Source organism: Eptesicus fuscus, chromosome 2, assembly GCF_027574615.1.
Source record: "Eptesicus fuscus isolate TK198812 chromosome 2, DD_ASM_mEF_20220401, whole genome shotgun sequence".
NCBI classification, from domain to species: Eukaryota; Metazoa; Chordata; class Mammalia; order Chiroptera; family Vespertilionidae; genus Eptesicus; species Eptesicus fuscus.
The window spans coordinates 117,214,320-117,239,234 of NC_072474.1; the positions used below are offsets into that span (position 1 = coordinate 117,214,320).

Consider the following 24,915-nt stretch of genomic DNA (forward strand, 5'->3'; position numbering starts at 1 on the left):
AATGCTAATAAAGACAGATAACTACCTGCTGATTTGCATAACATTTGAGTTAATAAAATACATTCATAAGTGTGTATTACAGCATATCCTCAAATAACATCATTTTGTTTAATGTCATCTATATATATAAAATCCTAATATGCAAATAGACCGAACAGCAGAACAACTGAACAACCGAACAACCAGTCGCTATGATGCGCACTGACCACCAGGGGGCGCACTTGGAACATGACAGGCGTCAGCCGCAGCGGGATGGTGGAGCAGGTGAACGGGGGCACCAGACCAAGGTGGGGCCCTGGTCGCTGTCATCGGGGCGAGCCTCTGGTGGTTACTGAAAGTTCTTTGCTCCCATGTGCCATGGTCCTGCCCAGCACTTCCACCCACTGCCGGTGCCCTGCGCTGGCCCTGATTGCTCGGTGCTGTCAGCCAGTATGAGTGGCGGCTGTAGGCCCTGATCACCCCTGAGGAATTCTCCACCTCCCCCTGCTCCTGAGGGGTGATCAGGGCAGCAGCAGCCGCTTGCACCCACTGCTGGCACTGGCCCCAATCGCTCCATGCTGTCAGCGGGTGCGAGCGGGGCTGGCACCATCAGTGTGTGGGAGCGGCGGCGACAGGAGCAGGGCTTCTAGCAGACAGGGGACCGGGGGCCACGGCGGGAGGGTCTGGGTAGGGGTGCGGAAGATGGGCCAAGACCTGCCCCTGTGCCCACCGCAGCCTCACAGCCCACAGTTCCTTTCAAGGTGCACAAATTCGTGCACTGGGCCCCTGGTTTTGTCATAATATTGATAAAAAAAAATGTTTCCCAGCTGGGCTCACTATCTGTGGAAGTTACACATTCTCCGTGTGTGTGTGTGGGGGGGGAGGGGGGTCCTCCCACAACCCAATGACGCACACAGATGTACATGTGAAGTGAACGGTGCATCCACATTGTCCCAGTCGGAGTGAGTATGGGCGTGGGTGTGGGTGACCCTGCGATGGAAGGGCATCCTGTCTGGGTGGGGTCCCACCTTGCACCCTGAGCTGTCGGGATGGACTGGCCATCAGTGATCCTAAACAGGAATAAGCAGGTTGGAAAATAATTATCTTACTTGTTTCCATTAATCTTTTGTTTTTGTTGGTTTTTTTTCATTAATCTTTCTTAAATGTATATGTAGCTTATATTTACTTCAATGGTTAATGTGAGAAGTGTTTGGGGTCTTTATTTAGAAGTTAGGTGTTTTTCTGACCAGAAATATGCCTCAGGAACTTAACTCTTGTTAATATCAACTAGCCTAGGGTGAAATTGGTTTCATTATATGTTATTTTGTTTAAAGTTACAATTTCCAAGAACCTGTCAACGATGTTAAGTGAGGATTACTGTACTTCCATGACTCCAGTCATCAGAGGTTGAAGTTATAGAATTCTAACACTGATAAAAGGTTGCTTTGACAACGTAGCTCCTGGGTTTGATGGGTAAGCGCATCATCAGTTCTTATTTCAAACCTGGCGTATGCCATCACTGCCCAACAGAAATAAAGTCTCAGCCACATAGGCAAAACTGAAGTTTTCTGCTTGTCACATAACGAAGGTTTTAAAAACCAGCAAAATCAACCCTAGTGACACGTATTTAACCCATTACATCAAAAATGGGCCGGCTGTGGTGGCTCAGTGGATTGAGCATCATCCCATGGACCAAGAGGTTCCAGGTTCGATTCCCAGTCAGGACACATGCCCGGGTTGGGCTCCATCCCCAGTGTGGGGTGTGCAAGGGGCAGCAAATTAATGAATCTCTCTCATCATTGATGTTTCCACCTCTCTTCCTTCCTCTCTGAAATCAATAAAAATATATATTTTTAAATGTTACCACTGCTGGTGGGTGTGGCTAAGTGGTTGAGCACAGACCCCTGCAGCACCAGGTCTTGGATTCCCCAGCAGGGCACATGCCTGGGTTGCGCTCCACCCCCAGTAGGGGGCGTGCAGGAGGCAGCCCATCAATGTTGCTGTTTCTATCCGTCTCTCCCTCTCCCTTCCTCTCTCTCTAAAATCAATACAAACGTGTTTTTTAATGTTACGGCTTATATAGAATCAGCACAAATTGTTACTGCACTCCTTTTTCCATATGAGGGCTTGGGAACGTGGGTATTATTTTATATTATTTTGCACTAGGCACACACCTCAGCTTGGACCAGGCACATCTCAGGTCACAGCCATGTCACAGGGGTCAGAGCCACATCTCAGCAGTCACAGCCCCATCCCAGGGGTCACAGCCACATCTCAGAGGTCACAACTATGTCTCAGGAGTCACAGTCCCATCTCAGGGTCACAGCCCCGTCCCAGAGGTTACAGTCATATCTCAGGGGGCACAGCCCCATCTCAGGGGTCACAGCCCCGTCCCAGGGGTCACAGCCACATCTCAGAGGTCACAACTATGTCTCAGGAGTCACAGCCCCGTCCCAGGGGTCACAGCCCCGTCCCAGAGGTCACAGCCCCATCTCAGGGGTCACAGCCACATCTCAGAGGTCACAACTATGTCTCAGGAGTCACAGCCCCGTCCCAGGGGTCACAGCCCCATCTCAGAGGTCACAACTATGTCTCAGTCCCATCTCAGGGTCACAGCCCCGTCCCAGGGGTCACAGCCACATCTCAGAGGTCACAACTATGTCTCAGGAGTCACAGCCCCGTCCCAGAGGTCACAGCCCCATCTCAGGGGTCACAGCCCCGTCCCAGGGGTCACAGCCACAGTAGGACGGCCCACGCTGAGCGCAGAGTCATCCTGAACCTCCGCTTCTCCGACCGCCCAGGAGACACCACTTTCCTGCGCAGCAGCCACCGCCCCGGCCCCTCTGAGAGGAGGTAACAGCTCGGCCCAGCAGGCCTGGCGGCGGGCTCCACCTGCTTTCTGTTCCTTCGGACGCGGAGGTAATGGCCGCACGTGGGGAAGCACCCAGCCCGGGCCGCGCCCTCCACGTGCGCGAGAGGAGGCGGCCGCCCACGGGCGCACCTGGCCCTCAGGTCCCCGGACTCCACCGCCCCTCCCCCCAGCACCCCACCTCCCTGACCCCCCAGCGCCCCGCCTCCCCACCACCCTTCCCGAACTTCTGGACACCCGTGTCCCCGCCCGGCCTGCCTAGCCCCAAGGACCCACCCTTGCACCCACAGTGACGGACAGACGGACAGATGCGGGGCCACCTGGTCCCCCCTAGGCCGCACCGTGTCCCCGCGGTCGCAGTCAAGGCCTCACCTGACCCTGCGGCCCACGCTGACGCCACACCTTCGCGGCGGCCTGGCCTGCGACCCGCTGCCCTCAGGACAGTCCAGCCCGGGAGGAGGTGCCGGGTCCTCGGTGCTTGCCGCTCCCTCAGACGTGCGGCCGGAGCAGGGGAGACAGGCCCGCCCGGCGCCCTCACGCCGCCTCGCCCACGCCTGTCAGGCTGGGGCTTCCGCTGGGGTTTTGGCGGGAGCACGGGGCGCCTGCGGGGGTGCTGGTGCGCATGCGCGGGGCTGCGCTTCCCGTCGGCGCAGGCGCAGAGCTGCCTCGGGCGCAGGCCCGGACTTCCGGCCAGCCCTGGGCCGCCGTGGCCGCGCGTGCGGGCCGCGTGGGCGTGGGCGTGGGCGTGGCGGCGGGCGCACGCATGGCCAGCTGGGTGTTCTGTAACGGCTGCTTCCAGCCGCCCGGCCGGGCCTCGCACTTCAGCCTCACCAGCTGCGGCCACGTGTACTGCGACAGCTGCCTGAGCAGAGGTGGGCGCCGCCCGGGGCTGGGCCGGGGGCGGGGCCGTGGGGGCGCAGTGGGGCCTGGGGGGCGGGGCGTGAGGGGCGTGGCCAGGACACGGTGCTGCCAGTGGCAGAGCCATCGGGATGGTGAGATGTCAGCGCTGCGGGGACGTGGGGGGGGGGGGGGCGTTCCCCCCCAGGACGGAGAGGAAGGGGCGGTGAGCTGGGCTCCGTGGTGGGAACGGGTGGAGACACTGAAGCCGGTCACAACTGGGGGCCCCTCCCTCCTCAGCCCGTACGAACCCCGCAGAAGGAATGGGGGACACCCAGGAAGTAGGGGACACCCAGGAAGTAGGGGACACCCCGTAGGGCTGCAGAGCCCGCGGTGCTGGGACCCACTTCCCAGCTGGGTGATGCCGTCCTGGGTCAGGGGACGCCGGCAGCTGGGTTTGGGGTGCGGGCTGCCGCCTGGGCCCGGGCTGCTGGGGGAGGAAGCGCAGCTGGCGGGGAGCCGTGCGGGGCCTGCAGGGAGGAAAGGCTGGTGCTGGCCACGCGGTGGAGCTGGGATTCCAGCGGAGCCCCGAGGAGCAGCTGCTGCAGGCCCTGGGTTTGGGGCAGAGACTGGGGAGGCAGTCTGTCCCTTTAGGGTCGCTGTTTGGGGGCGTCTTTGGAAAACAGGGAAGAAAAGGATTGTTAGTTGTATAAATCTTTTCAACTCCATCCAGAGTCTCACCCACTGTCTGAAGGTGAAAAAAAATGTAAGGGCCCAAACCCTGCCTGTTTTTTGAAGAAGTGTTACCACTTCAAGTCTGTATTTATGTGTAAAAGCACTGCCGACCAGGATAATACAGCATTTGCTCTTTTTTCATATAGGTAAAAAGGATGAATGCTTGATTTGTAAACTTCCTTGTCAAACAGTTTTACTTTCGAAACATGTAAGTTGAACTCTGCAGTGTATACTCTGAATATTGATCACCGTTTCCCTTTCCATTTGAGGTTCAATTTTTAGTCATTTGTGGTGTCTGAAATTTTCGTTCATTTTGTCAGGGTGACTGGAAGGTCTTACAGAATTTCAAAGTACCGTTAGGATTAGGTTTGGGAGACTTCACACAACCTTCTTAGTTGTAGGTTGGCCTAGTGGTCATTTGCTGTGCGTTGTGCCTGGGAATGAAAATGTGTTGCATGGATTCCTTCAGGGCAATACAAGCTCCTTAAGGTGATGGAGCCCTGGCCGGTGTGCTCAGTGCTTACTAAGCACACCAGCCAGAGGTTGAGAACCACAGGTTGAGAACCGCTAGCAGGGTCGCCTAAGACCATCGGAAAACACAGATATTTACATTACAATTCATAACAGTAGCAAAATTACAGTTATGAAGTAGCAACGAAAATAATTTTATGGTTGGGGGTCACCACAACATGAGGAACTGTGTTAAAGGGTCGCGGCATTAGAAAGGTTGAGAACCACTGGCTTAGAGTGTCAGCCCACGCACCAAAGGGTTGTGGGTTCAATTCCCAGTGAAGGGCCCATATCTGGGTTACAGGTTTGATTCCCGGCCCCGGTCGGGACATGTGCTGGAGGCAACCAATCGATCTCTCTCACATCAATGTTTCTCTCTCTCTCTCCCTCTCCTCTCTCTCCCTCTCTTTTTCTCTCTCCCCTCTCTTATCCTTCCCCCTTCCTCCCTCCCTCCACTCTCTCTAAAAATAAATAGAAAAAATACCTCGGGTGAGGAGTAACAACAAAAAGAAGACGGTGATGGAGTTTGGTTTTTCACAGCTGTCATATCTAGTTAAGAGGATTGGAGGAAAGTAGGTTTTAAATGGATTGCTGTTGCAGTAGGCTTAAAACAATGTCTTTTGTTCTCTTTGTAAAATACATGAATTTAACTTGTTTGCTTTAAATTTAGTTACAAATAATTGTCCTCTTTACACTTAGGCTCCCGAGATGTGTATTTGATCTGATACTTTAATCTATAACAATTGTTCTGATGACAAATGTAAAACAAAGTGACACGTTATGCAAATGATACGAAAGATCACAGTGGAGGAGGTGGAAGCCCCAGACACTGTTGCCCAAAGACAGCAGCCAGGAGTGGAGCGCCCGGTCTGTGTGCTACTCGGGTTTTCTTACAAAAATGGTGTTTTCTCAGGCGACATATTGTGGGCACACCCACACTCTTTAAAGGTGACTGCATAGCCCTTTAAATATGTTTTTATTGATTTTTTATTTTATTATTATTATTATTATTATTATTATTATTATTTTAGAGAGAGGAAGGGGGAGGGATAGAGAGAGAGAAACATAAATGTGAGAGAAACATGGATGGGCTGCCTCCCACACGCCCCCTTCTGGAGACTGAGCCCACAACCCAGGCATGTGAGCTCTTGGTTCTTGCGTTAATGCTCAACCACTGAGCACACCGGCCGAGCATGATGCGTCTGGTCTGTGAACTTACACCTGCGGGCCTCCTGAGCGCACCTGGTAACTACTGGCTCGGCTGTAGGTTTGTCCACACTCCGCGTCACGTCGTCTCTGACTGTGTCAGTCCTTCTGTGTCTGTCTCCCCGCTCAGCCTGGGCTCCGTGCTGTGGAGCAGACGCCGGACGTCTCCCCGACTTCAGGGTCAGTGGCAGTGTTTCCGTGAGGTGCTGTGTGCGGCCTGGGTTTTTTGCTAAGGCTTTTTATCATGAACGGTGTTGAGCTTTACCTAATGGCTTTTCTTTACCAAGTGGTATTGAGCTTATCATTTGGTTTTCCTGCTTTATTTTGTCAGTGTGGTGAATTGCATTTGTGTTTTAGAGCTTGAAACCCACACTAGCTCCCGGAATAGGTCCAGCCTGGTGCGAGGCAGCTGGTGCGCGTGTCAGATGAGCTAGACGCGTGCACCTGTGTCCACGTGGGCTGCGTGTGGTCCTCTCCTGGGCCTCTCCAGGCTTCGGGGCGAGCCTCGTGGAAGCAGCTGGGGCCTTCCGTCCGCTCCTCTCGGCGATGGGGGTTATTTGTAAAAGGTGGTGGCATTCTCCGGTGAAATTGTCTGCACCGGGAAGGGATGTGGGGGGAAGGTTCCCACCAGGGACTTAATTTCTGTGTAGACATGTGACTGCTCAGTGTGCCTCCCTCTCCTCAGACGACCTAAGTGAGCGTTTACCAGGAGTGTGTGCACTTCATCTCAAGGTTTGAACGTCCTGCCCCCACCACGTGTTCAGTCCTCCGGTTCTTAGTGTCAGGAAGGTCTGGAGTGAAACGCGTTTTTTCATTTTAATGGTGGTTATTGTGCCTTCTCTCCTTTTCTTTTTTTAAATATATTTTATTGATTTTTTACAGAGAGGAAGGGAGAGGGAAAGAGAGTTAGAAACATCGATGAGAGAGAAACATCGATCAGCTGCCTCCTGCACACCCCCTACTGGGGATGTGCCCACAATCAAGGTACATGCCCTTGACTGGAATCGAACCTGGGACCCTTCAGTCCGCAGGCCGACGCTCTATCCACTGAGCCGAACCAGTTAGGGCTTCTCTCCTTTTCTTGAACAGTCTTGTCAAGTGCTTGTTGACCTTTATTCGTATTTTTCAAGAACTAACGCTTGGTTCTGTGTTTCTTTATTGTACACTGTTGTCTGCCCTTTTGTCTTCTCTTTTCTCATTGCTTTCGTTCGCTCTGTAAGATGGTGCTCACATCACTCCCTATCACATCACTCCTCCTGTTTCCACCCCAGGCCGGCCCTCCATCTGTGCTCATCCTTGCCTGAGCAAGACAATTCACATTTCTTCTCAATTATTCCTGCGACCCATGGGTATGTTGGTTAATTTAGAAATACTGGGGGATTTTAGTTACCATTTCTACTAACTTTCATTGGCATCTAATGCAGGAAGTGCACAACGTAAAAGGGCACAGCTCAGCGAATTCTGCACGATCTGAGAGTGACTCGCCCTGGTCGGGGACACCTGAGCGCACAGCACGGTTGCCTTTAAAGTCGGACAGGCTCCCATCCTCCCAGGCGGGGCCTGGACGCTCTGACTCCACTTCCTCCTTCCCACGGTTCCTAGTGCTGCCCCGCACACCTTCTCTCCCAAAGATGTAAAGCCCACAGACATCGCTGCCAGATCGCCACCGAAGCCCAGGTTCCCACAGTCCCGCTTCCTCCGGCTCCCCCCCCCCCCTTCAGTCTCCCTGACGCCCCTGAGGGTCACTTTCTGCCCTCGGGAATTCCTTTTGTCGGTCCTTCATTGAGGCCTTTGGTGCCGACTCTCCCGAGGGCCCCTAGCTGCCTGCATTGTGATGCATATTGCACTTGTTAGCCTGCTTTCCTGGACATGAATGCTTCCTGTGTCTGGGATAACATTGCTCCGTTTGAGGTGGCTTTTCACGGGTTGGCTGTCCTGTGGTATCCTGCTGAGCTTCAGGGAGACCCCAAAACCTGTGCAGGGGCTGTTATCAGAGTGGAGGTGCTCAGCCTCTGCTCCCTACACCCAGTCCCACTCAGGGTCCTGTTCACACAGTGAAACCACACTGCCTGCCCACTTGGGATCCTGTCCACATAGAGTGAAGTCATACCTGTCTGTCCACTCGGGATCCTGTCCACATAGAGTGAAGTCATACCTGTCTGTCCACTCGGGATCCTGTCCACGTAGAGTGAAGTCATACCTGTCTGTCCACTCGGGATCCTGTCCACAGGTGTCTTCACTGTGTGATAATCTGTGTGTAACTTGCTCTCCACTCCTGAGCACAGGCTGCCACGCTCTGTGGGCGCTCCCCATTTCCTGTGGCCTGGGCCCCCAGGTCCTCGGAAGGCATGCTTCCCTTCTGTGGCCCGGGACCAGGCTCTGAGGTGTGGGGCGAGGCCAGGGTGGCAGGTTGAGTTGGTGCAGAGCAGGGCTCATGGGCACCTGGAGCCCCGCCCCGCCTGAGGTCCACCTGCATGTGACTTGCAAGGGTGGGGTCCAGGGACCCCGCTGTCCAGACACCCTGTGTGGCCTCTCCCTCCAAGGTCTGGCGGCGGCTCAGGGCCAGGCACGGCCTTCCAGGACATTTTCTAGCTCCTGCCGTCCATCAAGTGTCCTCCCTACACTTAGCTTTACTTCATTTTGGTGGGACCTGGGAGCACAGGGAGTTTAAGAGGATGGGCTCACATTCCATTCTGATGCCCGGGTCATGCTGACGGTTCCGAAGCCAGGGCCAGGCTGCAGAGGGGACGGCTCGCCGGCATCTTCTGGGTCTGCTGTCCTTATCCGGGGGCTGTGTTTGTCCCCGTCTGTCCCTGCTCAGGGCGTCCTCCCACGCCTATGCCCTCGGATGGCTGTCACTGTTGGCCGCTGTGGGTGCTGGGGAGGGGGGGGAGGAGGAGGCAGGAATGACTCTGGAGTGAGCAGCACCACTTCTGAACCCCGCTTTTCCTCGAGTTCTTCATGTTTGCTTCTTGAAGGACTGACTGAGGCTCCTCAGCACTCCCTCCCGGACACAGTGTTTCCTCTGAGCTTGGCTTCCCCTCCGCCCTGAGCCCTCCCCAGAGGCCTGGGCTCCTTCTGACAGAGGGGGACCTGTGGCCCAGAGGGCTCCACCAGCTGCCGGGCAGGCTGCCCTCACCCACAGCCCCGGGCCGCCAGGAGGTGGGTGCCCCGTGCCTGCTGGGGACAGCGAGGGAAGCACGGGTCCCCGAGGTTCACTCTGGGCCTCCAGTTTGCCTCTGCATCACGCCCTGAGCGTGTGCCAGGGCAGCGAGCAGCTGGAGTCTTTCTCTTCCAGACGGACCCAGGGATCCAGGCACTCTTCGTGGGCATAGACGGCCTGTGCAGGAAGTACTCCAGGGAGACCTCCCAGGTGCGTGGGCGCCTTCTCCTCCGCACGCGTGCCCGTCGCCGTGGGAACCCGTTTCCTGATGACCCAGGGCCAGTGATCTCACCCTGGAGAGAAGACCCCAGGGGCCGGGGGTGTGGGGGGGGCTCCCTGCCCCTGCCCCGTCTCCCCTGCAGGGATGCCACTCACTCTGCTCTGTGTTCCTGTCCCGCTGCTGCGGGGTGACGGGTCCTTTGGTCGGGACGCCCGGCTGATGGCGCTGTGGCTGCGGTATCTGACCCTGAGTCTCTTGGCTGCAGGCGCGCTCCCCAGCCCCAGCCTCTGAAGTTGCGAGTCGGTGCCCAACCTGGTTCCGATGCCAGTCTGACCTCCTGGTCCACCAGGCTGTCCAAGGAGCTGTCCGGAGAGCAGCCCTCTCCGCCAGCCCATCCTGCCTCCCCTCTGATAGCAGTGCAGCTCCCCCGCCCCCCGCTGTTGGCACCTCCCCCGCCCCTCCCTGAAGAGGCCGAGCAGCAGGCTGAGCGACCACACTCTGGCCTGGCCATTCTCGGCCATTAGCTTGTCCTCTCGGAGACATGCCAGCCCCAGGACTGCCCTGCTCTGGGGCTGCTCTCGGGTGCAGTGCCCACGGTGTCAGGGCTGTGCCCCTCCACCCTGCAGGCTCCCGGGGGCCTGGATGCCCCAGGACACGGCCTGGGCACAAGGCAACAGCCAAGCAGGGACATGGACTGACTTCGTTGCACATTCCCAGGGGGCCTCTTGCGCCAGGTCCCCGGGACCCAGAAGCTGCCGTGTTGGTGAGCTGGGGAGCCCTCCCCATAGCACTCAGACCTGCAGGCAGAGCCTTGGGCAGCCTCAGGAGGAGGCAAGGCGCCTCCATCTCGGGCCCCACGCCCCGCCCAGGTGGAGAGAGGCCATGGAGGCAGCTGGCTGCCGAGTGCCTCCCTCCAGGCCCCTGGGCGTCATGTCTGTCCCAGTGCCACCTGGGATTCCAGAGCCCCGGACACCAGGGATCACAGCTCGCTGTCTATCTCAGCGTTGGGCTTGCTGTTATTTTACAGTAATAAATGCTTTACGTTTCTCTCAGTATTAACTTCTAGTGGGGAAACATCGACAGGTAAAACCCACATAAGCAGAGCTCTTAGGGGTCCTCAGTAACTTGAAGGTGAGCCTGGGACCCGCCTGGGACCCCCCTGCGTCCATCAACCCGCTCCACCTTCGAGGTGCAGGAGCCGGAGGGGCTTTCCCGCTCTGTGTCTGATACGTCCCTGACGTGACGTAGTGCTTCCCTCCCCGGGTCAGCACGGCTGGTAGCGCTGGGGCCGCCTCCAGACCGCGTGCACTCCGCGCGCAAGGGTGCCGCTGGGAACCCAGCCCAGTCACAGCTCCCGGGAGGTGGCTTGTCCCGCCCACCTAGCCCTCTCCGCGAATGTGTCACGGGGGCGGGGGGTGGGGGGGCTAGAGAGAGACAGTGCCCTGTGTGTTCCTGGCCTCAGTGGGGCGTGCTCCCCGGTGTGAGCGTGCCCGCTGCATTCTGTGTGCACGGCGGGGTGACCAAGGTCATGAAGACGCAGGCAGCCCCGGGCCAGCAGGCAGCAGGGGGTGGGGAATGCACAGTGTGGCCATGTGCCGCTGCAGCAGCTGACCTGTGTCATCCTCCCAGATTTCAGAATTTCAAGAAAAACACAGAAAGAGGCTGTTAGCCTTCTACGGAGAAAAGGTAAACCCCATCTCAACTTCATGTGACCCTGTGACTGACCCCACATCTCGGGGGAGGGCTGAGGGTGGGCATCTGTCCCGTGGACCCTCAGCCCATTGCACGGTTCCTGTCCGCCACAGCGATGCTCAGGGCCAGGGGTCACTGGGCCAGTTTTATCTCGGGGCTCACTTCTGACCGTGGTGCCCCCCCAAACTCACCGGGCACATTTCATAAACAGCGACTCTGATGAGCGCTTACATGGGAGGCTCAAAACGCCTGCTCATTTGCCCGACACACATCCTCCTTCCCTGATTGGTGAGCTACGGGAAGGCAGGGGACGTTCTGGGAAAGGAAGCTTCATTCAGGGCAGCATTAGCTGGCTGGGACCAGGCCTCCTGGAGGGACAGGGACCGGCAGGGGGCAAAGGGGCAAGGTCAGCTTCCTGTGCTGGGGCCACGCCCACAGGACACACCCCAGGGCTGCGCCTCACCTGGCTGCTTCCTCACCTGGGCGGGAGTGATGTCTGGGCCTCAGAGCAGCTTAGACAATTCTCTATTCAATCATACCATCGTGTTTTTTTAAAAATTGAAGGTTATGGAGTGAGTAGGGTAAGGGGCCTGGCTTTGAAGCCACAGACCCTACGGCCACCCCCTCAAGTGTGGAAGCCGGCTGGTGTCCATCCTGTGGCCGTGACCTCTCTGTGCAACAGGGCAGGTGTGAGGCGTCGCTGCCCTTAGGCCTGGCCCTCCAGTGCTTGGTGTCTCCTGCCGGCTGCCCTCCTTACATGCCCCAGGCCAGGCCTTGGGTGGGTCTGCCCAGAGGGGACGTGTCGCTGCCCAGCCCCGGCCCCTGTGGGTAGAGTCCGCACCTGGCCACTGCCCCGTCGGCCCCTGCACGCTGCCCCAGGCCCAGCAGCTCCCTCCCAACTCGGGTGTAAGAATTGAGGGTCACGTTCTTTGCACCGCCACCTGTAACCAAGTCACTCACTGCATGTGTGCAGATCGCCAGGCTGGAGGAGTCCCTCAGGAAGGCCATGCTGCGGGTGGAGCAGCTGCAAAGGTGGGTCTCCACCCCCACCCCATCCCACCCCCCACCTCACCCCTGAACCCCGGAGCCCAGCCAGACGTCTGCTCGCTGCCTCCCAGGCCAGCCTCACGAGGGGCCCTGTTTCCCAGAAGCTGTCGGGCAGAGGTGTGGCGGGCCGTCGGGGGACGGAGGGGAGAGGAGAGCACACAGCGAAGGGGAGTGGCTCCCAGGGGCGTCCTGTCCTGTGCCTCGCAGGCCGTGGGCGGGCGGGCTGGGGAGCCTGGGCCTTTCCCAGGAATGGCGGTCATGGGAGGTGAGCACGGGCTGCCGTCCGTGCACGGTCCACGCGGTCAGGGAGGGCGGTGCTGTGGGACGCGGCTGAATACTCGGAAGCCCCGTGTGTGAGACACGTTCACGTGAAGGCCACGGCGCCGACGTCCTGAGGGGCTGCTGTCGGCTGGCTGTGTGTGCAGGTGCCCGGCGCACTGTGGCCGGGCTGCAGCAGGAGCTGGGCACTCTGTCCCGCTCAGCCTCTGCCCACCCGCCGCCATCACAGGGCTGCTTTCCGAGGGTGCACCCCAGCCCTCACTGGGAACAGGCCCCCTGGGGCGCAGCTCGGAGCGAGACCCAGTTGCAGGGGCGCACAGGACCCTTCTATTTGTCCCCCTTTGTATAACCTGCTTTCCCTCTGGGCAATCATCTCATCATTCTGGAAAGTTCCAGCGTCGCCTTCCCCGCTGTGGCCCTCTGAGTCCCCGGCAGCGTTGTCTGTGCCTCCTGCCCGCAGGCTGGCCCTCCCTGCGAGGCCCCCTGACGCCTGCGGGCATCCTTCAGGCTCCAGCCCTTCTGCTCTCACCTCTCCCTCGAGCGTATGTCCCTGCTCTGCTCAGCCGTCCAGGCCATCTGGTCACCCCGACCGGGGCTTATTTCTGTGTCTGCGGGGCAGCCCATTTCCTGCCCCTGAAACCCTGAAGAGGCCAGGCCTGCCTCCCCCTCAGCTCACGCTCGCAGCAGAGCGTTTCTGGGGTGGCGGTCCGGGCAGGGTCCTCTGGGCATGGGGTCAGCGCACGCCAGTGTGGCCTGGTTTTCCCGCAGGGTGGGCCCCACACACCCCGCCGCCGGCAGGTCCCTCGCCCGTGTCCACACTCCCTCGCAGGCATCCTGGGGGGAGGGGTCCCTGCCCTGCTTTCTGTCCCGTGTGGTCCAGGGAGACAGCCTCCCACGTGCCCAGTTCTGGGGTCGTTGGGAAGCGGGGAGTGCTGCAGAGGCGCCGATGGGCCCGGCCCTGCTGCTGCGTGGCCAGCCTCAGGGCCTCCCGGCCAGGCACTCTCCTCAGGGCCTCTGGGCTGAAAGTGAGCGCTGGGCGGGCGAGGCGCTGGTGAGGGACCGAGGGGGTCTCAGCCCTGCCCGCCGCTGGGAATAAGTTCTTATGGTTTACCAATCCCTTTCCCCGTCTGTTTAGTATGAGACCGTCCCAACACACAGCCTTCGGCGCGCTACGAAGTCCGGTTTCAAGTAAGTGGCGGCCTGCTGCGCGGCTAGCCGAGGGCGTGCCAGGGCAGAGCCGAGGGCAGGCGCGCCCTCACCCTGCGGTGTTTTGTCAGCTCCTTCAGCAGAGCCCCGCGGACAGCTGTTCCGGCCTCCCGGCTCCTCCGCCTCCTCCGAGAGGTGTGTGCGCAGGGCTGGGGGAGCTGGGGGGGGGGGTGGTATCTGTGGGCCACACTCAGGAGCTGCAGGTCCTTCTTTGCCATCCCACGCCCCTCCTGCCACCTCCACCCCTCCAGGTTCCCAAGTTCTGACGCTCAGCACAGGCCCCCGGAGCTCGCCCTGCAGCAGCTCTTACTCATCGCCAGGGCCTGGGGGCTGGCCCATCCCAGCCCTGTCCCTGTGGCCTTGGGCAGGTGGAGGAGTGGTCATGTGACTTGGGTGGGCCTCTCTCCTCTGGGGTCAGGATGCCCAGGGCGGCTCAGGAACACATGTGGCACAGGGGACACCCCTGGCGGCCGGTCCCTGGAGAGCATCCCTCCTCCACCTGTTTTTCCTTGAAATGCTGGGAGCTGGGTCCGAACGCAGCACCGGAGGCCCTGGCGGCATCTCCGCACTGCCCGTCCGTGTCCCCAGGGCACCGGGCTCTGGCGCTGAGCACGCAGCCAGAAGGTGACTCAGCGATTGATTCCCTCCTCTCCATCCCTCCTCTCCCCGCTCCCTCCCTCCCTGCCCTTTCCTCCTGTGGGGAAGCCAGGGGATGCTTCTCTGTTAGCCTTGAGCAATAAGCTAAGGAGCTGGCCCTGCGAGCACTGATTGTGTGCAGTGAGCCCAGCAGCGAGTGGCACCGACAGCAGAGAGATGCCGCACCTCCAGGGCGCCTGGAGGACCTGGAGGAGCAGAGATACAGTGGAGGAGGCCGCCTGCCCTGGAGACACCGTGGGCCGGCCAGGCGGGGCCTTCCCAGAGCGCGGCAGGCCCTCCCTCCGCGGTGGGGCTGGTTCGGTCTGACAGACAGTGGCAGCCAGTCAAGAGCTAAGAGGGAGGTGACTGATGGGGCCCAGAGTGAGCGAGGAGCATGGAGACGGGCGTCCTGGCGCATCGTGCGCGTGTCAGTCGTCCAAGTCTCAGGCCAGTAACTGTCCGGCTGTCGGTTCACAGAGTGGAGCCCATGGAGGTCGACCTCACACCCTCCCCGCTGAGAAGGGTGAGTAGTCTGTTCCCCTGTGTGTCGTGTTTCCTGCACATTCAGGGCCTCCTGCTTCTCAGCGCTAACGACTGTGTCCATTCTGTCCTGACCGTGGCCGCTCCGTCCCGACCGTGGCCACCCTTCCCAACCGTGGCCGCTCCTTCCCGACCGTGGCCGCTCCTTCCCGACCGTGGCTGCTCTGTCCCAACCGTGGCCGCTCTATCCTGACCGTGGCTGCTCTGTCCCAACCGTGGCCACTCCTTCTCGACCGTGGCCGCTCTATCCTGACCGTGGCTGCTCTGTCCCAACCATGGCCGCTCCTTCCCAACCGTGGCCGCTCTATCCTGACCGTGGCTGCTCTGTCTCAACCGTGGCCGCTCCTTCTCGACCGTGGCTGCTCTGTCCCGACTGTGGCCACTCCTTCCCAACCATAGCCGCTCTATCCTGACCGTGGCTTCTCTGTCCCAACCGTGGCCGCTCCTTCTCGACCGTGGCCGCTCTATCCTGACCGTGGCTGCTCTGTCCCAACCATGGCCGCTCCTTCCCAACCGTGGCCGCTCTATCCTGACCATGGCTGCTCTGTCTCAACCGTGGCCGCTCCTTCTCGACCGTGGCTGCTCTGTCCCGACTGTGGCCACTCCTTCCCAACCATAGCCGCTCTATCCTGACCGTGGCTTCTCTGTCCCAACCGTGGCCGCTCCTTCCCGACCGTGGCCGCTCCTTCCCGACCGTGGCTGCTCTGTCCCAACCGTGGCCGCTCCTTCCCGACCGTGGCCGCTCCTTCCCGACCGTGGCTGCTCTGTCCCAACCGTGGCCGCTCCTTCCCAACCGTGGCCACTCTATCCTGACCGTGGCTTCTCTGTCCCAACCGTGGCCGCTCCTTCCCGACCGTGGCCGCTCTATCCCGACCGTGGCCGCTCTGTTCCAACCGTGGCCGCTCCTTCCCGACCGTGGCTGCTCTGTCCCAACCGTGGCCGCTCCTTCCCAACCGTGGCCACTCTATCCTGACCGTGGCTTCTCTGTCCCAACCGTGGCCGCTCCTTCCCGACCGTGGCCTCTCCTTCCCAACCGTGGCCGCTCTGTCCCAACCGTGGCCGCTCCTTCCCGACCGTGGCCTCTCCTTCCCAACCGTGGCCGCTCCTTCCCGACCGTGGCCGCTCAGTCCCGACCATGGCCGCTCCTTCCTGACCGTGGCCACTCTATCCTGACCGTGGTCGCTCTGTCCCGACTGTGGCCGCTCCTTCCCAACCGTGGCCGCTCCTTCCTGACCGTGGCCGCTCTATCCTGACCGTGGCCGCTCCTTCCCGACCGTGGCCGCTCCGTCCCGACCGTGGCCGCTCCTTCCTGACCGTGGCTGCTCTGTCCCGACTGTGGCCGCTCCTTCCCAACCGTGGCCACTCCTTCCTGACCGTGGCCTCCACAGAAGGCAGGGCCACACTGCCGTGGGACATGTGGTGGGCTGCCGCCATGCTCTGCCTCTGTCTGGGCAAGTGGTGGGAAGGGGGCTGAGTGAATCCAGGACCCCTGACAACCTGTCGGTGAGGAGGTGGTCAGCTTCACCGTGAGAGAAGCATGGGTGGCGCTGGCGTGTGCCTGGCTGGGAGCAGGCCCAGCACGTGGGCCCTGCCAGGGCAGTACCAGGCCCCGCCATCAACACCTGGGTTTCCAGGTGATGGTTTTGCACCGATAAGGAGGATTTACTCGGGATTTTAAAATGTTTAACGTCAGCTAAAACTGTCTGCTTCTTCTCTGTTCTGAAGTTCTTAGAAGCACCTAGCGATCCCTTGTCCGCCCAGTGCTGTGGGTGCCAGGGGCACAGTGGGCCAGTGGGACACCCTGTCTCACGGGGCTGCATCCCTGTAGCCCGGGCGAGGCGGGCATGGCAGGCTGGCGAGGGGCTGTGTTCTCGGGGCGGAGGGGCTCTCGTTACCCATGAAGAGGGATGTGACCCACTGTTCTCTTTCCCGTCCTTAGCCCGAGCCAGCCGGCCCCACCAGAGTCTCCCTGATCAGTCCCCCCCAGGACGGACGCATGGGTGAGTCCCTCCCTCACCCGGACCCTGAGGGTGTCTGATCGCGTCCCCAGGCCATGCCCGAGGGCCGCCGTCAGCCGTCTCCCCTCCCCCCGCTTCACAGCATCCGGGCGCCTGCTCAGCGGGGACTCAGCCTCGCCTGGTGGCACAGGGAGACGAGGCTCCCACGAGCCCGGGGCTGACCCTCCCTCCTGGACGCCAGGTGTTTTGGAGGCAGGTCTGTCTGCGCGGAAGCCTCAGGCCGCGGCTCGGGGCCCTGGGTCAGCAGCGCTCTGGCTGTCTCTGCTGGGCTGAGGCCCCGAGGGCGCCCTCCGTCTGCCCTGAGCTCCGCTCGAGAGGTTCCGCCTCCATGCGGCCCAGCAGACCCTGTGCCCATGGCTCAGCCTGAACCCGCAGAGCCCGATGGGGAGCCCGACGTCGGGGCACCGGAGGGCCCGGGCCACCTGGCCTCGGACCCAGACCTTCGTGACCAGTTGGGGCCTCGAGGCCCTCGTCACGGTTGACCACGGTTACCCCACAAGCCCCTGTGAGCGTGAAGAGGAGGTGCTTGTGTGTGTGGGTCTGCCTGAGCGTGAAACCGGGATTTGTGCATCGGCCGGGAGGCGCAGACCGGGAGACGACCGCCACACGGGCCCGCGGGCACCAGGCTCCGCAGGCCAGCCGCCGGGTTGGCCCTGGTTGGTGTGGGGGTGCTGGCGGTGTGGGGATGTGGGGGTGCTGGCGGTGTGGGGTGCTGGCGGTGTGGGGTGCTGGCGGTGTGGGGGTGCTGGCGGTGTGGGGTGCTGGCAGTGTGGGGGTGCTGGCGGTGTGGGGTGCTGGCGGTGTGGGGTGCTGGCGGTGTGGGGTGCTGGCGGTGTGGGGGTGCGGGGCTGCCCCTCCGGTCGGCCCCGCCTCAGGGATTAGGGCAGAACGGGGTGCCAGGTGGAGGAGGTGGCCAGAGCACAGGCTGTGGGCAGACACATCCTCACAGGCAAACCTCTGAGCCAGGCGACAGCCTGCCCAGCGAGGGGCAGTGTGTGTGGATTAGCAAGGCCCCGGGAGTCCCACCGTCTGAAAATACAGGAAATAAAAAGAGGAGTAACAGAACCTGCTGGGGTGTTCGCATCGCGGGCTCTCAGCTGTTCCGCGGGGTCTGCGCGTCACTAGGGCAGTGTCCCCTACAGTCCACGCGGCCCAGGCCACTTAGTGCTCTGCCGCCTCGGGAGCAGTGCTCAGCCTCTCTGATCCGGGCTCTGGGCTGTGAAAGGACACAGGGAGCCTCCCCTGCCCACTCTCTCCCCGTCTCTGCCTTTTGTCCGCCACCGTCCTCCACAGCAGGGCTGCTAGGGCCACGCGTGCCGCTGGTCTCACTGACAGACAGCCGGCCTTTGCATCAGGAATGGTTCTCATAAGCCTGGCGACGCGGGCTGGGGGAGGTGGCACCTCAGCCCCGGTCGGTACCGCCGACCCCACCCTCTCCTCAGAGCCGAGAGCTTCTGAGGACAGTGACGGGAGCGGAAGACAGGAGTGGAGTGTGGGGGCGAGTGCTGAGCGCCCTGTGCCCCGGCCTCGCCCTCGCCACCACACAGCACAGGCGGAGGCCAGCCGCAGCCCGCCCTGAGCAGCCCTGTGGCCTTCACGCGGCTGCTCAGGGTGGTGGTGTGAAAGCTCTCGGTGCACAGGGGTGCCGGCTGAGTTGGGGGGGGGTGTGCAGGGCGCAGTGTGGGCGTGGGCGGGACAGCAGGTGTGTCCTCCTGAAGCAGCGCTGTGTTCACCCCCCTCCCCCATGCCTGCAGGCAGCGTCTCCCACCTCGGCCCTCAGCAGCTCAGCCTGACGCCAAGTCGCACCAGCGGGTCCCAGGCGCTCAGGTAGGTCCCCGGGCAGCTCCCGAAGGACGTTCAGGGTGGGGAGTGAGAAAGGAGGTCTCTCGTGCTGCTTTCCAGCCCGCTGTGCGTTGGGGATCGTGCTGTGCGGACCACGTTATGGTTCGCTTTTCTGAAGTTAAAATGTAACTCAGGCTGTTCCTGTTAGTAGCAGCTCCCAGGCGCCCTGCGTGGCTGCAACGTCTCGTCTCAGGGTTCGCAGGCGGGCGGGGAGCCGATGGCACATGGTGTCCCGACAGCTGCTGACGGAGGCAGGAGCTGGTTTGGCCCTTGGGCTGCCCTTTGCCACCCCCTGAACAGAGCATAACCCACGACCCAGCCCGTTGCCTGAGACGTGGGCCCGCATCTGCGCAGGGCTCTGCCTGGGCACCGAGGTCAGGCGGGTGCCCCCACCCCTCCTAGAGCCCCTTGTTGGCTTCCCATGCCAAAGGCCACGTCCACACTTGGCCGCCTGCCACCGTCCAGCCGTGGCCTTCGCATCCTCCCCAGCCCAGAGCCACACTTGTGCCCACGCCCCGGTGCATGGGGCAACCCCACCCGCTGCCTGACCACAGCTCCCATGCAGGACTGTGCCAGCCCCTCACCCCGCCCGCTGCCTGGGACCCGGCCCCCTCACCCCGCCCGCTGCCTGGGACCCGGCCCACTCACCCCATCCACTGCCTGGGACCCGGCCCCCTCACCCCGCCCGCTGCCTGGGACCCGGCCCCCTCACCCCGCCCGCTGCCTGGGACCCGGCCCCCTCACCCCGTCCGCTGCCTGGGGACTGGCCCCCTTACCCCGCCCGCTGCCTGGGACCCGGCCTCCTCACCCCGCCCGCTGCCTGGGACCCGGCCCCCTCACCCCATCCACTGCCTGGGACCCGGCCCCCTCACCCCGCCCGCTGCCTGGGACCCGGCCCCCTCACCCCATCCACTGCCTGGGGACTGGCCCTCCCGCAGGTGCCTGCGATTGTGACTCCTGGATTTTGTGGTCACCAGCACAGAGGACAGCAGTGGGAGGGCCTGCTGAGAGCAGGCACCGGGCCCTGGTGAGGGGCAGCCACACGCATCAGAAGCTGCCTGGCGAGCACTGCGTGTGCCGCTGTCCCTGTGCCATCGCCCAAGCACAGGGCATGACCTCCTCCTGGGCACTGGGAACGTGTGTTTTAATCAACACGTGGCCTTTAAAACTAAAAAAGTATGATGTTGCCAAAGTCATTTGAAGCGCTGGTGACTTTGTGACCTTGCTCCTAGGATCCCACCTGTGCTGATGCCCGGCCGGGGGTCGTCCCAAAGCCTCGGCCTCCAGGCGGCCGGCAGAGCGGGAGGAGGGGGCTCGGCCCCGGCACCCAGGCCGCCCATCAGCATCTCGGGGCTCCTGCAGAGGCAGCAGTCAGGCAAGGACCGCCGCCTCCCTTGGAGAGCACGTGACCAGCGTGGCGTGTGTGGCAGCACGTGTTCCTGAGTTGTCTGAGCTTCCGCTTGGTGCCTCGGGGCTGCTGGTGCTCACACGGTGTCTCTGGTCTGTGCTCCGCAGGGTCTGCCAGCCTCGGGGGCTTCCCGCCCAGGAGGTGACATCCTGCCCTGCCCGCCACGCTCCAGCCGCCCGCCACGCGCTCACCACAAGCTCACGAGAGGCAGTGGGAGGATTGTCCGCTTCTCCTCAATGCAGCGCTCCGGCAGTGCCATCAAATAAAGCGTTTCCTGGTTTCCTAGGCCTTGAAACTACCTTCCTGGCGCCCCTACACCACGGGTGCCGTGAGCAGCGATTGGGAGGCTTTCTGATCAGGCAGGTGCAGAGCCGGGAGGTGGGGCCGCAGCCTGAGGAGCCCCAGCAGAGTCTTGCACTGACCACCCGCAGGGCTGGCCAGCAGCTCAGGCCTGGTGACTGTCGTCTGTGACATCCTGTCACGTGTGCCTGTGGCTCAACGTGACACTGTTCCCGGTGACTGACTCCCCGTGGCTCAACGTGACACTGTTCCCGGTGACTGACTCCCTGTCACTCAACGTGACACTGTTCCCGGTGACTGACTCCCCGTGGCTCAATGTGACACTGTTCCCGGTGACTGACTCCTGTGACTCAACGTGACACTGTTCCCGGTGACTGACTCCCCGTCACTCAACGTGACGCTGTTCCCGGTGACTGACTCCCCGTCACTCAACGTGACACTGTTCCCGGTGACTGACTCCCCGTCACTCAACGTGACACTGTTCCCGGTGACTGACTCCCCGTCACTCAACGTGACACTGTTCCCCTGACTGACTCCCCGTGACTCAACGTGACACTGTTCCCGGTGACTGACTCCCCGTGGCTCAACGTGACACTGTTCCCGGTGACTGACTCCTGTGACTCAACGTGACACTGTTCCCGGTGACTGACTCCTGTGGCTCAACGTGACGCTGTTCCCGGTGACTGACTCCCCGTGGCTCAACGTGACACTGTTCCCGGTGACTGACTCCCCGTGGCTCAACGTGACGCTGTTCCCGGTGACTGACTCCCCGTGGCTCAACGTGACACTGTTCCAGGTGACTGACTCCCCGTGACTCAACGTGACACTGTTCCCGGTGACTGACTCCTGTGACTCAACGTGACACTGTTCCCGGTGACTGACTCCCCGTGGCTCAACGTGACGCTGTTCCCGGTGACTGACTCCTGTGACTCAACGTGACACTGTTCCCCTGACTGACCCCCCGTGGCTCAACGTGACACTGTTCCCGGTGACTGACTCCCCGTGACTCAACGTGACACTGTTCCCGGTGACTGACTCCCCGTGGCTCAACGTGACACTGTTCCCCTGACTGACTCCCCGTGACTCAACGTGACACTGTTCCCGGTGACTGACTCCCCGTGGCTCAACGTGACACAGTTCCGTGGGGGACAGCGCACCCCATCCTGGTCTTCATGGTTCCTCATCCTGTTTTAATCGCAAGGTGACACCGCTTCCTTCAAGCCCAAGACGGAGCGAGTGGGAGGCAGTCCACTCACGCTGGCTTCTCAGGCCCCAGAGACGGCCCAGCCTGGGGCAGGGCCGCCACCCAGGACCCTGGTCCCCTCTCCCTCAAGCCCCCTCTCCCTTGGGACCCCTCTTCTGCCGCCTTCCCACCAGCCATCCCACTCAGAACCCCCCCCCCCCACCCCCCCCGGCCCAGGGCCCCGCCCGGCCACACCATCTTCTTGGGCTGCTCTGTGCCTTCCGGGCCAGGTCTCACTTTCAGTCCCTGCTTGTGGGCGGGTCGCTGGGTCTAATGAGCACGGGGCCCCGTTTGGGTCGGGGTCTTCCAGCGTGGTTGTGAGCTCCTCCGTGGCTCCGTGGCCCAAGTGGGGAGTGAGCAAGTCCTGCTTGGTGCCCTCCTCAGGGAGCACATGGCCGCACCCCCCCACCTACAATGAAGGCCTCAGGGCACCAGGGCCCAGCCCGCCAAGTGCGCCCTAAGGCCTCCCTGACCCTGGAAAACCGGGATGGGGGGGAGGCCTGGGAATGGGGTTCAGCCTGGAGATGAGCGGATATCGGGGGTCTGCAGCAGGGAGGGAGCTCCAGCATGATGGGGCTCCAGGGCTGATGCAGGTGGGGCTGGGGGCTGCCCGAGGACAGTCCGCTCCGAGACACTCGGCAGGCAGGTCGGGGTCCTGCAGCCTCCACGGAGCCCCCGGAGCACCTGGGCCACAGCCCCCTGTCCTCCTCGCCTCCCCCAGGAGCACGGCCCTCTCGGCGGCCATCACACAGGCCCTTCCGCCCCGGCCGTGCCTGGAGGGAGGCTGTGAATGAGTGCCTTTCAGGCCGGGAGGAAATTCCTAGAGTTCTTAGCGGGCAGTGCTGGGCTGCCCTCCGATCCTCTGTCGCACTGGGGGCCGCGCCGCCGCACTCTGGCGGTGGAGCAGGGGTGCAAGCCCTCGGGCCCAGTCCTCCTGAGGGACCTCCCCACGGGACCCACCAGGTCTGCCCTTGAGGTCCCTGCCACCATCCATGCAAGTCAGGAGAGGCCACCATGGCAGACACGCCCCGTGCCCGGGGACCACACTCACCCCGCGAGGCACCTGACCTGTGTGACCTGCAGGCAGGAGCGCCCGCTGCCCGAGCCCCGGCACCAGGTCCGCTCAGGTTCGCCTGTCAGCCTCGTCCTCCCGTCCCATGGGAAGGACCTCACACGCAGAAACGCCAAGGGGCGTGGAGGCTGAGGCCCTGCTCCCGGCCGACAGCCGGCTGCACATGCACACACATGCTCGCACACTCACACGTACAAATGCACACATGCACACACATGCTCGCACACTCACGCGTGCAAACGCACACATGCACACACATGCCTGCCCGCATGTTTTCTGAGCAGTGGCCACGGACACCAGCCGGTATCAGGGCAGTGGCTCCGTGGTTCTCGTCTGGCTTCCTCTGGCGTTTCCATGTGGCCAGTCGCCTGTCACTGAGCCGTGGGGCGTGGCTGCGTCCTCAGAGGAGGCGTGTGGCGGGTGGGGTCTCACGTGCCAGGTGGGGGCACGGGGAGCCCAGGCTCTTCGAAGAGACACCTGGCAGACCCCGTGGTGGGGCGGAGCTCCTGGCTGGGGTCAGGACCTTCGAAAGCCCGTAAATCCACCCCAGAAAACGTGTTTCCTCCCACACAGAAGCCTCAGCACCCACCTCCCCAGCCGCCCCATCGAGCCCCCGCAGGGCGGGCTGACTCAGCATCCAGGGCGGAGTCCACCCCACCGGGGGTGGCAAATGCAGCCTCGTGACTGCGTCAGGGAAACCGAGGCCCCGAGCCACGCCCAGCCCCCTGCTCCTCGTTGCCCTCAGGGTCCAGACGTGGCACAGGACGTGGTGGCCTCTCCTAGCCCCTCTGGACACACCCCAGCCATGTGCACCATGCGTGAATGGCGCGTAACAGCTCATCCGGGCCTCCAGCAGGGGTGGGCGTGAGCAGGCCCCCGGGCGAGGACCCTCCCGCGTCCACGGAGCCTGGGGTGACCCCAGCAGTGGAGCCACGGCCTGGCCCGTGCAGACCTTGGGACGCTCGTCTGCTTCGCTCCATCCACTTTCGCTGCCTCTGGTTTCTGCGCTTTTAAGTCTGGGCCTAAATGTGGTGGAAGAATGATTTGCCTCAGGACTTTCCTGAGCCAAGACCCCCGGCGACTAGTTGGGAGCCGGCGGAGCCCGAGCGGGCGTCCTGGGCTGGGGTTTGCTTTCTCTGCGGGGCCCAGCCTGGAGCCCGGCCCGTGCTGGCGGGCAGCGCAGACCCGGCCCGTCTCCCTGGCGCCCGAGGCGCACGGAGCCACAGGAGTGCTTTCCTGGCGCATGCCGCGGGGCTGGGGTCACCGTGGGGCCCCTCTGGCGTCCCCACCTCGGGAGAGAGGATAGCTGGGCCACCGTGGCTTCTAGAATTCTCCACAGGGTCACCCTTCACGAGGACATTCGACAAGACCCGGTGTCAGAGGAGGGGCCCCTCACACATACCCAGGGCCGCAGGGCAGCTCGGCCGGCTGAGGATCGGGCCAGCGCTCAGCCTTCTGGACCCTCTCCAGCTCCTGCCGTGAGAAACCTCCCGGGAGCTGGTCCCAGAGTCACCCGGGGCTGGGGCACCCCTGGCGGGCGGGCGGGGGCCAAGCACGGGCTGGAGCCGCCGCCTCCTCGTCCTGCACGGCGGCCGGCTTCCAAGTGCGAAGAGCTCGGATCCGGTCCTCGGAAGCGTTTCCAGATGTTTTTGGCATCGGACGGAGCCTTCCGTGGACCTGGGAGCGCGGCCGGGCGGGCGGGCGGGGGTCCCGCCTACCCCGTGGGCACCTTTGTCATCTGCATGTCAGCACGCGGCACCAGGAATGTTCGCTGTTTCCAAAGAAAACAGGCCGGCGGGCGCCTGGCGTGGGGGACACGGGGATCAGGGCCCCTCCCCGAGGACGCCTGCCTGGGCCCAGCACGCCCACCCCCGGCCAACAGGACCTCAGTCCCTCCCAGAGACCTGACCTGCGTGTGGGCAGATGAGGAACACGCTGACTCCCGCTGTGTACACGCATGCTCAAACACACGTGTGCACCCAGGTGCGTGCATACCGCACACTCACGCAGCAGCTCCAGCTGACGGCCTCACGAAGCCCCGGCCGCCCTGAGACCCCACCACCTGGGCGTGCACCCTGCTGTCCCTGACCTTCCGGGGAGTCTGTGCCCCGTC

The 24,915-nt window shown here is 62.1% G+C and overlaps 1 protein-coding gene across 3 annotated transcripts; it reads left to right on the forward strand.

Annotated features, from left to right (window-relative positions):
• The first annotated feature begins 3,611 nt into the window (after positions 1 to 3,611).
• RNF212 (ring finger protein 212) lies at positions 3,612 to 20,408 on the forward strand. Of its 3 annotated transcripts, XM_054724302.1 has the most exons (14): positions 3,833 to 3,911; positions 4,567 to 4,628; positions 7,408 to 7,485; positions 9,435 to 9,509; positions 10,146 to 10,282; positions 11,149 to 11,205; positions 12,185 to 12,243; positions 13,673 to 13,725; positions 13,815 to 13,878; positions 14,857 to 14,902; positions 16,859 to 16,919; positions 18,692 to 18,764; positions 20,012 to 20,154; positions 20,295 to 20,408. In XM_054724302.1, the coding sequence occupies exons 3-14, from the start codon at positions 7,482 to 7,484 to the stop codon at positions 20,330 to 20,332; spliced, it is 810 nt and encodes a 269-aa protein (XP_054580277.1). In that variant the 5' UTR covers positions 3,833 to 3,911; positions 4,567 to 4,628; positions 7,408 to 7,481; the 3' UTR covers positions 20,333 to 20,408. The 3 variants fall into 3 exon arrangements, with proteins under 3 accessions (XP_054580270.1, XP_054580277.1, XP_028015590.2); XM_054724295.1 differs by lacking the exons at positions 3,833 to 3,911; positions 7,408 to 7,485; positions 10,146 to 10,282 and adding an exon at positions 3,612 to 3,720; XM_028159789.2 differs by lacking the exons at positions 3,833 to 3,911; positions 4,567 to 4,628; positions 7,408 to 7,485; positions 9,435 to 9,509 and having other exon boundaries at positions 9,840 to 10,282.
• Positions 20,409 to 24,915: the final 4,507 nt, after the last annotated feature.

Excerpts from the sequence above, each read along its gene's own strand:
- RNF212 (XM_054724295.1), top strand. The coding sequence starts at position 3,612 with ATGGCCAGCTGGGTGTTCTGTAACGGCTGCTTCCAGCCGCCCGGCCGG. Across the intron at positions 3,721-4,566 it reads CGACAGCTGCCTGAGCAGAG|GTAAAAAGGATGAATGCTTG; the intron begins GTGGGCGCCGCC and ends TTTTTCATATAG. Across the intron at positions 16,920-18,691 it reads CCCCCAGGACGGACGCATGG|GCAGCGTCTCCCACCTCGGC; the intron begins GTGAGTCCCTCC and ends CCATGCCTGCAG.